The 19,489-nt window shown below is 41.1% G+C and overlaps 1 protein-coding gene across 2 annotated transcripts in view; it reads left to right on the forward strand.

The window, feature by feature from the left end:
* Positions 1-19,489, forward strand: part of mdga2 (MAM domain containing glycosylphosphatidylinositol anchor 2) — a 1,081,316-nt gene that overhangs the window by 922,121 nt on the left and 139,706 nt on the right. For both annotated transcript variants that reach the window (XM_033027338.1, XM_033027337.1), the window contains exon 11: positions 17,328-17,508. In XM_033027338.1, coding sequence (XP_032883229.1) covers positions 17,328-17,508 — 181 coding nt within the window. The remainder of the gene's footprint in view (positions 1-17,327; positions 17,509-19,489) is intronic.

Here is a 19,489-nt window from a genome sequence, read left to right on the forward strand (position 1 = left end):
TTTGTAACAATGGAGTCGACTTTTTTGAAAAAAGTTTTTTGAATATATATCGGAATTAATTGAAATAGGTACAGCAGTTGTGGTAAAAAAATCATTTTTATAGCATTAATTCTCCCAAGCATAGAAATGGGGAGTGTTTTCCAGTATTGAATATTCTTATGTAGTTTATTCAGTAAGGGTGGGAAATTTAGTTTAAATAAAGAGGTATATGTCTTAGTTACATAGATTCCTAAGTATTTAAATTTATCTTTAACTATTTTAAAAGGGGATTGTTGTATTGTATGTAAATTGAATTTTGTTATTGGCATGATTTCACTTTTATTCCAATTAATTCTATATCCCGAAAACTGACCAAATTGAGTTATTAGATTTAATAAGTTTGGAATACTAGTTTCTAACTTTGTAATATATATTAGTACATCATCTGCATATAAGGAAATGTTATTCCTTGTGTCTCTAGTATTGTATCCATATATTCCTGGATGGTTTCTAACGCTTTCTGCTAGGGGTTCGATTGCAAGAGCAAATAATAGTGGGGATAGTGAACATCCTTGTCTACAGCCTCTAGAGAGATTAAATTTAGTTGATAACATTTTGTTTGTTAATATTCTGGCTGTTGGATTAGAATATAACAATTTAACCCATGTACAACTTCTCTCCTAGTTGAAAATTTTCCATCACCGAAAATAAATATGGCCATTCTACCTGGTCAAACGCTTTTTCAGCATCTAACGATATAATTGCTAGATCTGCATTAGGAATTCTATTGGAGTATATAATATTAAATAATCTTCTCAGATTATAAAATGAATAACGTTTTGGGATAAACCCTGTTTGGTCGGGATGTATTAATTTACTGATCACTAAGCTCAATCTATTAGATAAAATTTTAGTTAATATTTTCTGATCAGTATTTAAGAGGGCTATAGCTCTGTATGAACCTGGGTCTTCAAGATCCTTGTCCGTTTTTGGTATGAGTATGATTGTAGATTCATTTAGAGTTTCTGGGAGTTTCTGTTGAGTGTAGGCATATTTGTACATTGTCTGTAGGCGTGGGGAAAGCAAATCATAAATATTTTTATAAAATTCAGAATTTAGACCATCGGGGCCTGCAGCCTTTCCGTTTTTTAAAGATTTGATTGACTCTTCGATGTCTTTTATCGTAATTTCAGCCCCTAGTAATTCTCTCTCTTTCTGATCTAGACCCGCAAACTTACAATTCTGTAAAAATGTTTCCATTCCCGTTGATTGTTCTGTTATTTTAGATGAATACAATTTTTGGTAGTATTGTAGAAATCTATCATTAATATCTTTAGGCAGTGTTAATGTTTCTCCCTTGTCTGTTCTAATTTTGTATATTGTTTTTTCCCCATCCAATTTACGAAGTTGACGCGCTAGTAGTTTTTGTGGTTTATCACCAAATTCAAAATTTAATTGTTTTGTATGTTGATAAAGTTTTTTAACTTGGTCTGAATATATCTTGTTTAATTTATATTTCAGTACTGCAATTTTATTGTGTTTTATCATGGATGGTGCTGCTGCATTTTCTGTGTCTAATTGCTTTATTTCCATTTCCAGTTTCTGTTGTTTGGCCCTATTCTCTTTATTAAAAAATGATTGGGAAGAAATTAATGCTCCACGTACAAATGCTTTAAATGTTTCCCAAAGAAGGGAAGCAGAGATTTCAGGGCTATCGTTAGCCTCAAAAAACATTTTAATCTGTTTTATTAGGTATTCATTACATAACTTATCTTTTAAGATTTGGGGATTAAATCTCCATTGTGACTGTGTCTCTACCATTCCGTTTAGTTTGATCATAAATGTTAGTGGAGCGTGGTCTGAGATTATGATGTTATGATATTGCGAGTTATAGGTAAATGGGATAAGTTTTGAATCTACTAAAAAATAGTCTATCCTTGAGTAAGTTTTATGTACTGGTGAGTAAAATGAATATTCTCGGCCCGATGGATTTTCAATTCTCCAAACGTCCTTAATATTAGTAGTATTAATGTATGAGTTTAAAAATTCACTTGATCGAGATTTTAGTTTTCTTTGAGTTGATGATCTATCCAAACAGGCATCCAATGTACAATTTAAATCTCCACCGATTATTAAGTTTTGTTGTGTACATTCCGGGATATTGTTAAGAATTCTCTTAAAAAACAGTGGGCTATCAAAATTTGGTCCATACACATTGAGGAGAGTCACCTTTTTTAAGTATAACACCCCTATTATTACAATATATCTGCCTTCAGTGTCTTCTATCGTTGATATATGTTTAAAAGGTATACCTTTACAAATTAATATTGCAACACCTCTAGATTTATGTGAGAATGAAGAGTGGTACGCTTTAGCAATCCATTTTGCTTTCAATCTGTGTTGTGCTTCCTTTTTAAGATGTGTCTCCTGGAGAAATATTATATCTGTTTTCAATGATTTTAAATGGGCTAACACTTTGCCTCTCTTGATAGGTTCATTAATTCCCTTAACATTCCAACTACAGAATTTAATTCCCTCACCCCCAATTTTTATATTCATGTCTTGCATCTTGTGATTAAGTGGTAGAGCAGATGATTCAGCACACTCAACCCTACCTTATACTCGAACATCAGGTAGATGAATTTTAGGTCACGTCTGTTTTCCATCCGAACATATCTCCTTAAGTAAAATATGCAATTCCATTCCAAATACAAAATATAATATGATATAAAATAAACAAAGTAATAGCAAATTGGATTAGTAAAGTGTGGAAAGTAAAAAGAAAAAGCAACTACAACTACAATTAGTGCAGTTAGTGATAGCCACCCTAATGTGGCTAAGCATCTTTGGACTTCCGTAGCTTTTGGTTAATAAAAATACTAGCTCCGTACTTTCCTTGAAAGGAAAGTTTCCAATTCGATGCAAACAATTTGTGGGGAGGGAAAGAAATAATGATTATATTCCATTAATGATATAATTAGTAGTCTCAAATTGAAATGTTAGTTTTGTATAATATAAACATTTATAAAAGAATAATCAAAAACAAAAACATCAGAAGAGAGCCACCATACATTTTTCATTGTAAAATATCTGAATCACACTTTACTTATGTTTCATACTTTTAGTTAATTATTAAATAATCTAAATAATCTAATTATCAATAATTAGTGTAAGTTAGTATTCATGATTATTAATAGTTGTTAGAAGTTGTTAGAAGTTAGCACTAAAATGTAAGTATTATATATCCATTGCAGGATATTTACCCAAATCTTATTGCGAATTTTAGGCAACTCTTAAATATAATGGTTTAAAGTTTAGAGTTTAGAGTTCCATATCTTCTCTGCGAGATAGCAGTATCCAGGTAGGTGTTGAGTGTTGAATATTTTTCAATCTTCGATCTTGTCCTCGATGTTCTTGGCAAATTCAAATGCTTCTGTGTGCTTGATGAAGAAGTGTTCCTTATTTTCGTAACTAACTCTTAGTGTTGCGGGGTATAACAGTCCATATCTCAAATTCTTTATGTTCTTCAGTATTCTTCTTGTTTCTGTGAACAATTCTCTTTTCTTAGCAACTTCCACAGGATAATCTCTGAATACACTAATCTTGTCTCCTTCATATACAAGATTTCTGCTTTTGACAATTTTCCTCATCATGTCATCCAATACATGGTCATATTGGACCTTTACTATCATTATTCTTGGAGGGTCGCCCACCTTTGGGGGACGTCTCGGCACTCTGTGCGCTCGGGCAAGTAATGGCGCCTGGTCCAGGTTCAAAATTGTTTTCAGTACATCTGCAGCAAATTCACGGGGGTCACGAGTCCCCTCTCTGCCTTCCTGGATGCCCACGATTCTTAAGTTCTGACGCCTCTGTCGTCCCTCCAAGTCTGTACATTTTTCGGTTATTTGACGCAATAACTTTGATAGGCGTTGGTTCTCAGTGATGAGTTGTTTTGTAGTTGCGGTGCTTGTCTCAGCAAATTCCTCAAGTTCTTTTACAATCTTGTGGTGTTGGTTTAATGTCTGGAAGATAGGTTCAAGTTTAGAATCAAATCTGGATTCCATCATATTCAGTTTTTCATTTACTTCTTCAACATTTTGAGTCAAATTTCTTTCCATATCTAATTTCCAGTCTTCAAGGACTTTGTGTACAATCTCTGTAACATCTTCTTTAATTTGTTCTTTAATTTCTTTTTTAAAAGATGTCAGCTCCTCTTTAAAGTTCTGTCTAAGATTTTTAAGTTCCTCCTTAAAAGAAACGTTTTTAATTCTTCCATCTCAGTCTTTTGCTTCTTCTTTGAGATGTTTTCTCGGGATGCTGTTAAACCTGAGGCTGAGGCTTCAGTTGGGCCTACCTCTTTAGTCTTGCCGGTTTTTGTCTTGGGGGGAGTATGCTGAGTAGACATACTGCCGGTGTCGCGCGCCTGATGACGTCACGGGCCTATTGCAAAACAATCTGCAGGTAGGATCTGTCTTTTCCCCCGGTTTTTTCGTTTTTTTTCACGGAGCTAGTTGGCGCGAGTCTCTCCTACTCCATAGCGCCACCGGAAGTTAACTACCTTAAGTTAAGCTAACGTTTTTAATATCTCTCATGCTATCCATTTTAATACACCAGGTGCCTCAATTACCTTATTCTTTAGTGTTATTTTAAAGGTGCCCCCTTTCCATGGCAAAGGCGGATACAAAGCAGTGATTCAGTCATAAACTTGATCTTCAAGTTTGCACTGAAGTCGGCCAGATCTACAACAATGAAGAGACGAAGCACAGGAAAGAGATCAATAACCTCGTAGCATAGCGGCAGGACAACAACCAAGCCCTCAATGTCTGCAAGATGAAATAGATGGCTGATCACCCGGGGAAGCAAGTACTGAACACAACCCTAACCTCATCAACAGAGTTGCTGTAGAGATGGTCAACAACTTCAAATTTCTATGTATCCAACCTAACTTGGTCCCTTCACACTGATACAGTGATCTTGAAAGCATCTTTATTTTCATAGGCATCTGAGAAGATTAGACAGCAAACTCAATGCTATCTCAAATTTATTTTAAGAGTGCTTGTATACAAAAACAGGGATGTAATATTGAGGCTCAGTAAGGCGCTGGCAGGGTCGGATTTACGTATAAACTGCACAAGCATAAGTTTAGGGCCTCGAGATCTAGGGGGGCCTCGGCAGGGCCAGATTTACCTATAGGCTTTATAGGTTGAAGCCTAGGGCCTCAAAATCTAGGGGGCCTCCGGCCAAGGTGGAAGTTTTTTTCCCAGAGTTAAAAAAATCCAGAGAAAAAAAAATTGGAGCGTTATCGGCAATTCCACTTTGACGGAAATTACCCGAAATTCTGGTTCCAGCCCGCTGGAAGTTTTGGGGGGGAAAATTACAACCAAAATTCCCCCTGCGCAGTTGGGGGAAGCCGGTGACGCAGTAGTGACGCAAAATGACGCTGTCTCTCTGCGCGTGCACAGTGGGCCCGGGCGGGTTCAGATCTCCATTTGCACTCCACACAATCACCTCGATGCCTTATGTCTACTCCAGGTAAGTAGTGGAATATTGGATTGCGGGAGTGCCTATTTCTCCGGGCCGGGGGGGGGGGGGGGTGGGGGGGCTGCGGTGCCTGGGGCGCGGAGTCGCAGCCTCGCTGCCTGGAGGAGAGAGAGAGAGGGGGAGAGAGGGAGAGAGAGGGGGGCATGTGAGAGGGGGTAAGGGGGGTTTGAGACAGAGGGGGAAGGGAGGGTGAGGGAGAGAGAGAGAGAGAGAGAGAGAGGAGAGCGAGAGAGGAGGAGAGATGAGAGAAGAGAGAGATGAGAGAAGAGAGAAGAGAGAGAGAGAGAGAGAGAGAGAGAGAGAGAGAGAGAGGGGGGGGTGAGAGGGGGTAAGGGGGGGTTGAGAGAGGGGGGAGAGAGAGGGAGGGGAGGGGGAGAGAGAGAGAGGGGGAGGGGGAGAGAGTGAGGGGAGAGGGGGGAAGGGGGGAGGGGGGGAGAGAGGGATGGGAAGGGAGAGAGAGGTGGAGGGAGAGGGATGGGAAAGGAGGAGGGGGGGAGAGGGAAAGGGGGATTATCTTTAGTGAGATTGCAAAATTAAGGAAGGTTTTAGAGCAATTATATTTTCTCCTCCATATGAATAATATCAAACAATTGGAACTGCTTTCTTTTCCTTGATAACAATCCTGAAAAATATGAATTCCATAGTTTGGGACTTTCATTTTGCATCATATTTTTAATGTGCACACTAACACAGTCGAACAGTAACAGGCAATCAAATCAACACATAAAACATTTTCTAAAGAAAGGTTTTATTTATTGCAAATATTTACAATATTTTATTTGCAGTGATTGCATGCTCCTTTATAACACTTGTGATATGTGCTGCGTGCACTTATTTCACATAAATGTTTTGTAATCCTGCCATGTAATCCCCCCCTTTTTGAAAAGCTTCGTATGGGCCTGGTGTATAATATTTTTGACACTGCCATAGGTCTTTCTTACAACCCACTGTAGTCTCTAATCAATACTTCAGTAATTTTCCTTGCTCTTCATTTCAGAATAATAGTGTTTTAAGCCGATAACTCGACACTAGCACTGGCAATAAATAAATAAATAAATAAGCTCAGCTTTCCAGCCCTTATCTCATTGGCCACGCTAGGCTGCAAATCGGTGTCAATCTGGTGGAACATCTTCCTCTAGTCGTGGGGGTGGGGGATTGGGAGGGGCCTCACAAATGGAACAGCCTAGGGCCTCTCTTCATCTAATCCGGCCCTGGGCGCTGGTAAGGCCACATTTGGAATATTGTGAGCAATTTTGGACACCATATCTGAGGAAGGACGTGGTGGCTCGGGAGAGGGTCCAGATGAGGTTTACAAGAATGATCCCAGGAATGAGTAGGTCTAACTATGATGAGCGTTTGTCGGCACTGGTCCTGTACTCACTGGAGTTTAGAAGAATGACCTCATTGATACAGAATAGTGAAAGTCTTGGATAGAGTGGATGTGCAGAGGATGTTTTCATTAGTGGGAGAGTCTAGAACTAGACGACATAGAAACATAGAAACATAGAAACATAGGTGCAGGAGTAGGCCATTCGGCCCTTCGAGCCTGCACTGCCATTCAATATGATCATGGTTGATCATCCAACTCAGTATCCTGTACCTGCCTTCTCTCCATACCTAAGGAGTAACTTCAGCAACAGATTGGTTCCACCAAGATGCAGGACAGACTGCCACAGGAGATCCTTCTTCCCTGTGGGCTATTAAAATGTATCACTCTTCCCCCTTCTGTCATGACGTCGCCTGACTCCCCTCACCCCCCAATCTTTGCGCATCCCCAATCCTTTCCACTCGTCACTTTAATTTCATGTTTCATATATTTTTGTGTTTTACGACTGTTGGCAGATCATTTCCCTCATGGGATAAGTAAAATTCTATCGCATCGTATCATTACTACTTTTACCTTATGTAAGGACATAGGTATAAAGTTAAAGTCTGCTGTACATGGTGTTAAAATGTTCCAATATGTTTAGTAATCAATGAAGTATGTCGTTTTCACAATGTCAGCATGTATTATAACCCTCAGGCTGGGATGCAGAAATAAAAAGGTATGTCCATTAAATGTGATTTCAAAAATGAGAATATCTGGGGGGTTTGCTTATGCTGAACCGGGCATCTGCAGCATTTTTCAAGTCTAGTGGGGAGTTTAGATGAAAATACATAAAATCAAAACAGCTGTGCAGGAATAGCTAAAAAGATGCTAGGTTACACAAATGTTTGAAAAGGTTTGAAATTGAAATTACATGGGGTTTGAAATTCGTTGTCAGATTTGCTCTGTGCGTATCGTTAGCGTCAGCATGATATGATATTGTAATATTGTTGGATCAAAATCGATAGGCTTATTTCTCACTACTATTTACAGTTAGCCCCTAATATCAGCTGAGCTGTGTGGAGTTGCCAGAACCAACATTCTTCCAGGGACTGTCTGTATCAGAGAGAGTGTATAGGGACAATCAATGGTTTATTTATTGTCACGTGTGCCAGGGACAGTGAAATACATGATTTGCATACAGCTCAGCAAGACTATCCCCATATATAACCACACTTGACCCGATCAATACAGTTTGCACAGAACAGCCCACTGAGTTCATATGCAGAGGTGCCATTTGGGCACCATGTTTCAGTCCCAGCTGCAGCTGGCCACAAAGGACCAGTACCGATATGCAATGCCATTCGTACAACTGGAGGCAGGTTTGAGACCAGATACCGCTTTAAACTAACTGGCCAAGTTCCTTTTGTGGGGCACTGTTCAAAAATAATGTCATAAGTTATAGGAGCAGAATTCAGTCATTCGGCCCATCAAGTCTACTCCGCCATTCAATCATGGCGGATCTATCTTTCCCTCTCAGCCCCATTCTTCTGCCTTCTTCCCATAACCCCTGACACCCTTACTAAGCAAGAATCTATCAATCTCTGCCTTAAACATGTCCGTATACTTGGCCTCCACTGCTGTCTGTGACAATGAATTCTACAGATTCATCACCAAATAGGCATTACATTAAATTAATTAAAGGTTTCAAAGGTCTTTTATTGTCACATGTACCAATTAAGGTACAGTTGGCAATCTGTCTGGTTTGCTCCACTGGGAAATAAAGACTTAACTTAAAGTTACTTTCACTAATTATAAAAAGATATTGGGACATGAGTGGGAAAGTTTATTTTGCAACAACTAAAATATCTCCACCATGTCGTGAGGAATCTATTTGTTTTCAAAATTAATATGTGAAGATGGTTCCTTGGGCAGCTAATAGCCTCTTCGGTCTATGGGAGGTAAAAGCTGTGGAATTATAAGTACCTGATCTCTGAACATTCTCCTTGCAGCCTCTAATTCGCAATTGATGACATCTTCATCAATTGCGAATGCAGAGGATGTTTTCATTAGTGGGAGAGTTTAGAACTAGACGACATAGAAACATAGAAACATAGAAAATAGGTGCAGGAGTAGGCCATTCGGCCCTTCGAGCCTCGCGAATTAGAGGCTGCAAGGAGAATGTTCAGAGATCAGGTGCTTATAATTCCACAGCTTTTACCTCCCATAGACCGAGGAGGCTATTAGCTGCCCAAGGAACCATCTTCACATATTAATTTTGAAAACTAATAGTTTCCTCACGACATGGTGGAGATATTTTAGTTGTTGCAAAATATACTCTCTTCCCACTCATGTCCCAATATCTTTTTATAATTAGTGATAGTAACTTTAAGCTAAGTCTTTATTTCCCAGTGGAGCAAACCAGACTTGCTTCAGAATAACAGTTGAGCTAATTATTGAAGTGTAATCACCCTTTTCTTTCTGTCATTTTGTAATGTAGTGCTGCCTTTTTGTGGCTGGCTTGTTTCAACCCAAATAGCTTGTTTGTTGTCACATTCACTTTCCCATCTCGCAAATAGAAAACCACATTTCAAAATGTTGTGACAATGGGTACAGGTGGATGAGCTATAGTGAGTTGTCCTCTGCCTAATGCCCAAGGCGAGAAAAGAGAGTGCCTGGTCTCTATTATTCACCACCACAGGCAGGGTGGAGCAATCTATATTTCTTTGCTCATTGCCATGAAGATGTCATCAGTATTTAAGAGCCTTAAACTCAGTCAATTCCCAAACAGAGAAATATCATGCGGAATCTGGTTACAGATTTATGGTTCCATGTCACGAGGCCATGGATTTAGTTATCGTTTATCTAGATCATAGTCATGGTGAATCTTTGCGAATATTTACTGCAGCGCTGCTGAACCCTAGAGAATCTCTGGCCTGATAGCACAAACATTTGCATTCAATTGTGTTATCTGCCTAAAGTTCACTGAATACAATGTGCATACAATGTTTGCAGATACTTGGGGGGTATTATTTTGTGACAATAATGCCGAGAAATCACAGCCATTTGTATCTGGTATTTTTATGCGAAAAGCCCACACTAAATTGCTGTACGAATGTAGACATCCTAACTGTTGCCTAATGTGTCTGGGCACCTTCGGTCGTAATTCACCCCAGTGCAATGCCTTTACTCCCTTGTTTCTTGTATCTTTGTTGCGATCATCAATTTGCACTGTTACATTAATCATTTGGCAGCAAATTTGGATCAAAACCTTGCAAGTTATGAACTTTGTCTCTAATTCACAATAAAATCCCACAGAGAACAGAACATCAAGCATGATTTAAGGTGTCTATGAAGGAACTGCAGATGCTAGGTTAAACCGAAGATAGACACAAAAAGCTGGAGTAACTCAGCGGGACAGGCAGCATCTACGGAGAGAAGGAATGGGTGATGTTTCGGGTCGACACCCTGCTCTATCATGCCAATGTTTTCAAATATCTTGCTGCTGTAAACTGTGAGCACAGAGCACTCTGGCACACGCATATCTTCAGATCACAGATACCTAGAGATCCTGTGGCATGGCATGATCAACCCACCCTGTGAGTTGGCACCGATTCTCCATCTGGAGATTCATTTATCACACGTTAGAGGCAGGAAACATGTTGGGAGAGTCCAGAACCAGGGGGCTACAGTTTAAGTATAAGGAGTAAGCCATTTAGAACGGAAACGAGGAAATACTTCTTCACACAGAGAGTTGTGAGTCTGGAATTCTCTGCCTCAGAGGGCGGGTGAGGCTGGTTATCTGGATACTTTCAAGATAGAGGTAAATAGGGCTCTTAAAGATAGCAGAGTCAGGGGATATGGGGAGAAGGCAGGAACGGGATACTGATTGGCGATGATCAGCCATGATCACATTGAATGTGGTGCTGGCTCGAAGGGCCGAATAGCCTACTCCTGCACCTATTGTCTATTGTCTTTACCTCCATCCAATCTTTACCCACAGTCCACTCTCTTTGCAGATTCCGGGTTGACTTGAAGAGAGTTCTTTTGATTAGTTTAGAGACACAGCGCAGAAACAGGCCCTTCGGTCTACCGAATCCGCACCGATCAGCAATTCCCGCACATTAACACTACCCTACACACACTAGTGACAATTTACACTTATCCCAAGCTAACTTACAAACCTTTACATGTTTTGAGTGTGGGAAGGAACCGAAGATCTCGGAGAAAACCCACACGGTCAGGGGGAGAACGTAAAAACTCCATACAGACAGCACCCACAGTTGGAATAGAACCCGGGTCTCTGGCGCTGCAGATAATAATAATAATAATGGATGGGATTTATATAGCGCCTTTCTAATACTCAAGGCGCTTTACATCGCATTATTCAGTCATTCCTCAGTCACACTCGGTGGTGGTAAGCTACTTCTGTAGCCACAGCTGCCCTGGGGCAGACTGACGGAAGCGTGGCTGCCAATCTGCGCCTACGGCCCCTCCGACCACCACCAATCACTCACACACATTCACACACAGGCAAAGGTGGGTGAAGTGTCTTGCCCAAGGACACAACGACAGTATGCACTCCAAGCGGGATTCGAACCACTCTACTGCTGCACCACCATGCCTCCTTGTGCTCATGGCTTACAGCAGCAAGATATTTTAATAGTGCTAACTCTGAGTTAAGATGTGAAGGAGGTGGCAGTTGAAAGCTTAATTACACAGGTTGGGCCTCCTGAAGGGAGGAAATCACAATGACAAATTTTTAAAGCAAAGTTGTACCAATAGAGTGATATTTTTTCTTAGAAGTTATTTATTTTCATTTTTCACTGTGTGATGTGAGGGTATCCATGTTCCAGTGTTCCCGGCGTACAGCAGCAAGATATTTTAATAGATTGGCACGATTGAGCAACACCTTAATTCGTGCTTTTAAATAATTTGTACAGGATACTGAGTTGGATGATCAGCCATGATCATATTGAATGGCGGTGCAGGCTCAAAGGGCAGAATGGCCTACTCCTGCACCTAATTTCTATGTTTCTATGTTTCTATGTTTCTATGCTTGATTTTCTGTTCTCAGTGGGAGTTTATTGTGAATTGCAGACAAAGCTCATAGCTTTCAAGGTTTTGATCCAAATTTGCTGCCAAATGATAAATGTAGCTGCGCAAATTGATGATTGCAAAATAGAAACAAGATATGAGGGAGTAAATGCTTAACCTGACACGAAGGCAGAATATGCCATCCAGTTAGTGTGCAAAATTCAGTTTAGTTTAGTTTAGTGTCCCATGTAACATTGGCTTAGAGTGAGTGAAATAGGGATATTGGTCAAAGGAGTCACAGCCACTGTCAAAGGTAGAAGACTCACATTCAAAGGTGTAATCTCAATGAAGAACAACTATTAGTTAGAGGCACCTTGATACAGGAAACCAGTGGCTGTGCTAGAACTGACTCTGGGACCAATAAAATCATATGTCAGGTTAAATAATATCAAGCTTAATGTTGTCTGCATCTCTGCCTGGGTTATTTCCATAAGCCCTTGTTCACATTTATATAAAATAAATCAACGACTCAGGAATGAACTGTAGGGTTCACACTACTTTTCTTTTGGACGAATGCTCATAGGTGATTTTCTATTAGGACCAATGACTCAAGATAACTCGGTGTTCCTTTTTAGGCACAAACTCCCTTTATATTTGTTGTTTCTCACTGTTCATGACAAAGTGCATCTCAAGATTAGGGTGCTTATAGAAAGGTAAGTAGCAAATATAACACTAATGGCCACAATTTATTTGATTGGATTTTTCTTTATAATAGAAATGAACTGATCTCTGAACCTTTTTTTATATGACTGGAATTTGAAGTTGTTCATATTAATTATGTGGGGTTATTTTGAACTGCCAATCAACTGTAGAATAAAGCCCTCCAGCTGTTTAATTTTCCTTATGCACAATATATTATTCTGTTCAAGGACTTCATAACAGGGGCGCACAAACCCATGAAATTATAATTTTTGCAGAAACGATAAACAGTAATTGAATTCAGAGCTGCAAATTGCATTATTGACTGCAGGGAAGTTTCAAATCCAAAGTGCTTCTCAGCAACTTCCCTGACAGTACACAAGGTCTATTGTCTCACTTGGTTTAACCGGTAGTTTTGTTTGCTCACACAAATTCGTTTTGTATTCAGATAAGCAAATTATTTTCGCTGTCCTCACTTTAGTTTAAAGACAACATCTATTCACCCTCTCAAATGTTTAAGATTGGAGAGCCATGAATTATTTGAACGGTGGATGTTGTTGTAATGGCTGGAAAGCTTCTCTACAATGTCTCAGTGCTGACAGCATTGCCCATGGTTATGGTGTGACAGCATCATAAATACAAATGCAGATGCAGCCTTCATCAGTTACCATGCTCCCAGTATTCCTGCAGTGTAACCAGTGGCAGTTTTCTCTTGTTCCGAAGAAGGGTCTCGACCCAAAATGTCATCCATTCCCTCTCTCCAGAGATGCTGCCTGTCCCGCTGAGTTACTCCAGCTTTTTGTGTCTATCTGCAGTTTTTTCTTATGTTTTCAGCTGTGGAAGGAGAATTAAACTCGAACTACAACCTTGTTTTAATGAGGAAGAAATTCATGTGTAGGACTTGCGATATAGCTCAATTATGCAAAGTTTAGCTTTAATAGACTGAGATTTATCGTTGGGGCTTGCCCGAAGCCTTTAGTTTAGTTTAGAGATATGGGGCGGAAACAGGCCCTTCGGCCCACCAACCACACCAACCAGAGATCTCCGCACATTAGTACTATCCCACACAATTAGGGACAAGTTACACTTATACCAAGCCAATTAACCTGCAAAGCATGTACATCTTTGGAGTGTGGGAGGAAGGCAAAGATCTCGGATAAAACCCACGCGGTCACAGGGAGAATGTACAAACTCGGTACAGATTGCACCCACAGTCGGGATCGAACCCAGGTCTCTGATGCTGCAAGCGCTGCAAGGCAGCAACTCTACTGCTGAACCACCATGCCGCCATGTCGGCTTGTCAGTTGGCGGGACCGGAAACCCGCCTGAAGGCTTGTTGGACAGCATAACAGGGAGGGAGTTGTAGATGTCGGGCACTAGGAGTGACCTGGTCGGAGGGTGAACTGGGGTTAATGCCGGTTCAAGATAGGCTGCAGGAGGCAATCCACGGTCACAAAGATGGCCGGGTGAGGAGAGGAGAGGGACGTTGGTTCATGGGAACATCGAGTGTGTGGTCCGACCGACCGGACATTGGACTTTGATTAATGGCACCAAAAATTGTGGTGCCCACAGGTGTAATATATGCAGCCAGAATTTCACCATGCAGTTGCATATGTGACAAATGAAGCACCATTTCTGCCAGCATTTACCCACATATATTCACGCAGCTTCATATTCTCTTGCCAATGCAGAGGTCCTGACGCTGCTCTCTGAGCTTCACCGCCCATTACCATGCGGGACTCTGCCTTACATTCAATGGTTGAGTGGAGGCTTGTTGAGTTTTCTCAACACTTAATGCTGAAAGTTAATCCACATATCATAAGGTCATAAGGAATAGTAGAATTCGGCATAAAGTCTACTCCGCCATCTGACTCCGCTGATCTATCTCTCCTCCTAACCCCTTTGCCCTGTCTTCTCCCAATAACCTCTGACACCTGAACTAATCAAAAATCAACAATATCTATCTATTTATATTCACTGCTGTGCCAATCGTATAGCTGCAAGGGAGAAAGCTAATTTTATTTACTTGTTTTGCTTTAATTGTTTTCGTTACTTTTGTGGTTTAGATGTCCTTTTTATTTTTTATTGTTTTATTTAAAGAATTTTTTTAATTGTTTCATTTGTTTATAATAAATTTAATTGTACCAAAATGTTAGGAGCATTCAAAATCATTTAGAAACCATATCAGCTTTGACAGTCAAAGTTAGGCATAAGGCTTTGCTGATCTGTTAGGGTTTATAGAAATTGCAGAGTTGAGAACACAACCCAGTCCATCTCGCACTCCAACTCCCTTCCATTGACTCCATCCATACTTCACACTGCCTCGGCAAGGCCACCAGCATAATCAAGGACCAGTCTCACCACGGTCACTCCCTCTTCTCCCCTGTCCCATCAGGCAAGAAGTACAGAAGTTTGACAATGCATACCTTGAAATTCAGGGACAGTTTCTTCTCAGCTGTTATCAGGCAACTGAACCGCTCTCTCGCCAACTAGAGAGCGACCCTGACCTCCCATCTACCTCATTGGAGACCTTCGAGCTATCTTTAATTGTACTTTACTGGACTTTATCTTGCACTAAACGTTTTACCCTTTATCCTGTACCTGTACATTGTCGACAGCTTGATTGTAATCATGTATAGTTTTTTCGCTGACTGGCTAGCACCCAATAAAAAAGCTTTCCACTGTACCTCGGTATGCGAGACCAGAATAAACTAAACTAAACTAATTGTTGAGTGTGGTGTGGAGGGATATGGATTATATGGAAAGAAAAGGGTTAGAAGGATATGGGTCAAATGCAGGCAAGTGGAACTAGTGTAGATGAGGCATCTTGGTTGGCATAGGCAAGTTTAGCCAAAGGGCCTGTTCCGTGCTGTATGACTCCATGACTCGAGATGCAACAGAGGGGATTAGTTTAATTTGGCATCATATTCAGCACAGATATAATGGGCCAAAGGTCCTGCTCCCATGCTGTACTGTTCTATATTCTATCTTCAATGCTTTCCCTTTGCACACCTGCTGCCTAACATACTGAGTGTTTCAGCACTTTCTGTTTTTTTCCTGGCAAATGCAAGTTGTGGACTGGCCAAGTTCCAACTGAACTGCAATAGGGAATTCTTTTTCAGAATTTGTTTTCAGAGCTATGTATCACTAAAGGGTAAATTACAACCAATTTCAGGATATTTGCTTGGCTGAAAATGTACGTTCAGAGAGACTGATCACATATTATTTTTTCCTTAATTTGATTCTTGACAAGACCAGCATGTACTGCCCATCGATATCTGTCCATGAGTATGGATGGTGAGCTGCCTTCATGAACTGTCGTTGTTCCTGAGTTGAATGTACATCCCCAGTATTAATCGGCAGGAAATCCAGCCGTGATGAAGGAATGGTGAAGATAGACGCAAAATGCTGGAGTATCTCAACAGGTCATAGAAACATAGAAAATAGATGCAGGAGGAGGCCATTCGGCCCTTCGAGCCAGCACCGCCATTCATTGTGATCATGGTGATTGTCCCCTATCAATAACCCGTGCCTGCCTTCTCCCAATATCCCTTGACTCCACTAGCCCCTAGAGCTCTATCTAACTCTCTCTTAAATCCATCCAGTGACCTGGCCTCCACTGCCCTCTGTGGCAAGGAATTCCATAAATTCACAACTCTCTAGGTGAAAAAGGGCAGCATCTCTGGAGAAAAGAAACAAGTGACGTTTTAGGTTGAGTTGGGTGTGAAGCACGGTCTCAATCTGAAACGCCACCCATTCCTTTTCCCCCAGAGATGCTGCCTGTCCCGCTGAGTTACTCTAACATTTTGTGCCTATCTTCAGTGTAAACCAGCATCTGTAGTTCCTTCCTACACATGAAGGATGGGAAGGTGCATGGCAGGGAGGTGATAACATCCCCACTTGTCTGCTTGCCTTGGATGTTCCTAGCTGTAGAAGTATGGGAGATGCACAGCAAAGAAACCTTGGCTAATTGCTGCAAATTACCCTGTAGAAATAACACGCTGCAGAAACCTAGTGCCTGTGATGGAGGGGTATAATTTTCAGGGAGTGACTAGACTGACGATAAAACAGGCTGCCTTATCCTGGATGAATGTTGCAATATATTCATAACATTACTGAACTTTCATCTTCAAAGATTAAAATTCAAAGAAACGGGCTTGCAAGGGTGGCACAGTGGGGTAACAGAGAGCCAGAGACCAGGGTTTAATCCTGCCCACGGGTGCTGTGCGGAGTTTGTGCATTCTCCCTGTGACCGCATGGTTGTCCTCCGGGTACTCCTCCCACATTCTGTCTCCTCCCACATTCCAAAGGCATTTGGACAGGTACATGGATAAGATAGGTTTAGAAGTATATAGGCCAAATGCAGGCACTATTATAACTGGGGCGTGTTAGTTGACGTGGGCATGTTTGGTCGAAGGGTGTGTTTCCATGCTGTATCCAAGGGTTAACATCTCTCCACAAACCCACTAACCCTCCCCCCCCCCCCACACACACACACACACACACTCTGCTTAAGTCTATAGCATTGTTGATGCTATTTGAGGAACCTGCTTGGGCATCAATTGCTCTCTTGGTTTTATTGCAGAATGGAGAATCTAACCTTTTTTAACCAGCCCAACTCAAAATGAAGCAGTCATTTTCAAGTGGTTTTCTTCTTGTGTCAATTCCCAGAGTATTTGTTTTCTGAGCAGTGCCGCAATTTTAAAAACAAACTGTTGGGGTGACTCTCGGTGCTAATCAATCTCGTTCTTTGCTTTGTCTTCAGACTGGCCAACAGCGTTGGTGGGAGCAGGAAATGTCCATGAATACAATGATCCAGACGGGAGAGTTAATCACCCACAACCTCACTGAACTCTTGAAGCCCGAGGCCTACGAGGTCCGCCTGACACCCATTACACAGTTTGGAGAAGGCGACTCCACCATCCGAGTCATTAAGTATACCGACGGTAAGAGTCATCCCGCTGTGACCTTTCAAATTACATACACTGCTGAAGAAAGAGTCATGAGGAACTGAATAGCTCGAGGTTATTTCTGCAATTGCTTATTGGTGCACTTTGTTTCAAATGATAAAAATGAATATTAATACCACAGGCACATATAAGACAATCTGTTTATGTGTTGATTTTTTGTGTTTAATTTAGAGATAGCACATGGAAACAGGCCCTTTGGGGTCGTAGATAGTAAGATATGAAAGGTTATGTTTCCAAGACTCTTTGGATCTATGAACATGCAGACGCTCCATAAGTTACTTTCTGATGAAAGGTCATTGGCCTGAAACTTTACCTTTTGTTTCTCTTCTCTACGGATGGTTGGCTGTCTCCAACGTTTTCAATGTAATTTCTGATTTTCTGTACCTCCAGCTTTTGCTTTCCAAACAGAAAGCTCCAATAACTTTAGTGATTGAATGGCTGCAGCAATCGCCTGTGTAACCTGCTTGAAAACGCACAGCCTTTTGAACTTATGTCAAATAATCTCCAACAGTAGAACCTGCCTAGCTCATTTTACTGTGTGGATCCCACAGTATTTTTTGGGGGGGGAGTTTCTGCTTTCGAACTGCTCTGCTAAAGCAGTTTGCCATTTACGAACACCGGGAGATAATGGGTCATCACTGGATGGCAGGAAAGGAAACAGGTCATACTTTGAGATTGGTGCTATTTTCTCTCATGAGATCCAAAGGGTGGCTAAATCCTGCACCTCAGATATGGTGCCCAAAATTGCTCACAATATTCCAAATGCGGCTTGACCAGTGCCTTATAAAGGACTTTGATTAATTCTACCAAAGTATACAATGGGATATAGATCAGTAACAGAAATAACCGGAGAAATGGCGGATCATAAGATCATATGTGATAGGAGCAGAATTAGGCCATTCGGCCCATCTAGTCTACTCCGCCATTCAATCATAGCTGATCTATCTCTCCCTCCTAAACTCATTCTCCTGCCTTCTTCCCATAACCTCTGACACCTGTACTAAACAAGAATCGATCTATCTTTGCCTTAAATATATCCACTGACAGTCTTCACAGCCTTCTGTGGCAAAGAATTCCACAGATTCACCACCCTCTGACTAAAGAAATTCTTCCTCATCTCCTTCCTAAAAGAACCTCCTTTAATTCTGAGGCTATGACCTCTAGTCCTAGATTTTTCCACTAGTGGAAACATCCCCTCCACATCCACCCTATCCGCCGTTCATTATTCTGTGCATTTCAATGAAGTCCCTCCTCATTCTTCGAAACTCCAGCGAATATAGGCCCAGTGCCGACAAATGCTCATCATATGTTAAACTATTAATTCCTGGGATCATTCTTGTAAACCTCTGCTGGACCCTCTCCAGAGCCAGCGCATCCTTCCTCAGATATGGTGCCCAAAATTGCTCACAATATTCCAAATGCGGCTTGACCAGTGCCTTATAAAGCCGCAATATTACATCCCTGTTTTTGTATACAAGCCCTCTCAAAATCAATGCTAGCATTGCATTTGTTTGCCCTACTACCGATTCGACTTGTGTATCATTTTTTTCTAAATCCTGCACCAGCACTCCCAAGTCACTTTACACCTCCGATTTCTAGATTCTCTCCCCATTTAGAAAATAATCTATGCCTTTATTTCTACTACCAAGATGCATGACTCCACACTTTGCTACACTATATTCCTTCTGCCACTCTCTGCCCACTCTCCTAACCTATCCAAGTCCTTTTGCAGACTCCCTGCTTTCTCTACATCACCTGCCCCATCACCTATTTTTATATCATCCGCAAACTTGGCCACAAAGCCTTCAATCCCCTCATCCAAATAATTAATGTATAATCTGAAGAGCAGCAGCCCCAACACCATGCCCTGTGGAACTCTGCTAGTCACTGGCAGACAACCAGAAAAAGGGCCCCTTTATTGCCACTCTATAGTCTCCTGCCATCCAGCGAACCTGAT

The sequence above is a fragment of the Amblyraja radiata genome, chromosome 9 (genome assembly GCF_010909765.2).
Source record: "Amblyraja radiata isolate CabotCenter1 chromosome 9, sAmbRad1.1.pri, whole genome shotgun sequence".
Lineage (NCBI taxonomy): Eukaryota > Metazoa > Chordata > Chondrichthyes > Rajiformes > Rajidae > Amblyraja > Amblyraja radiata.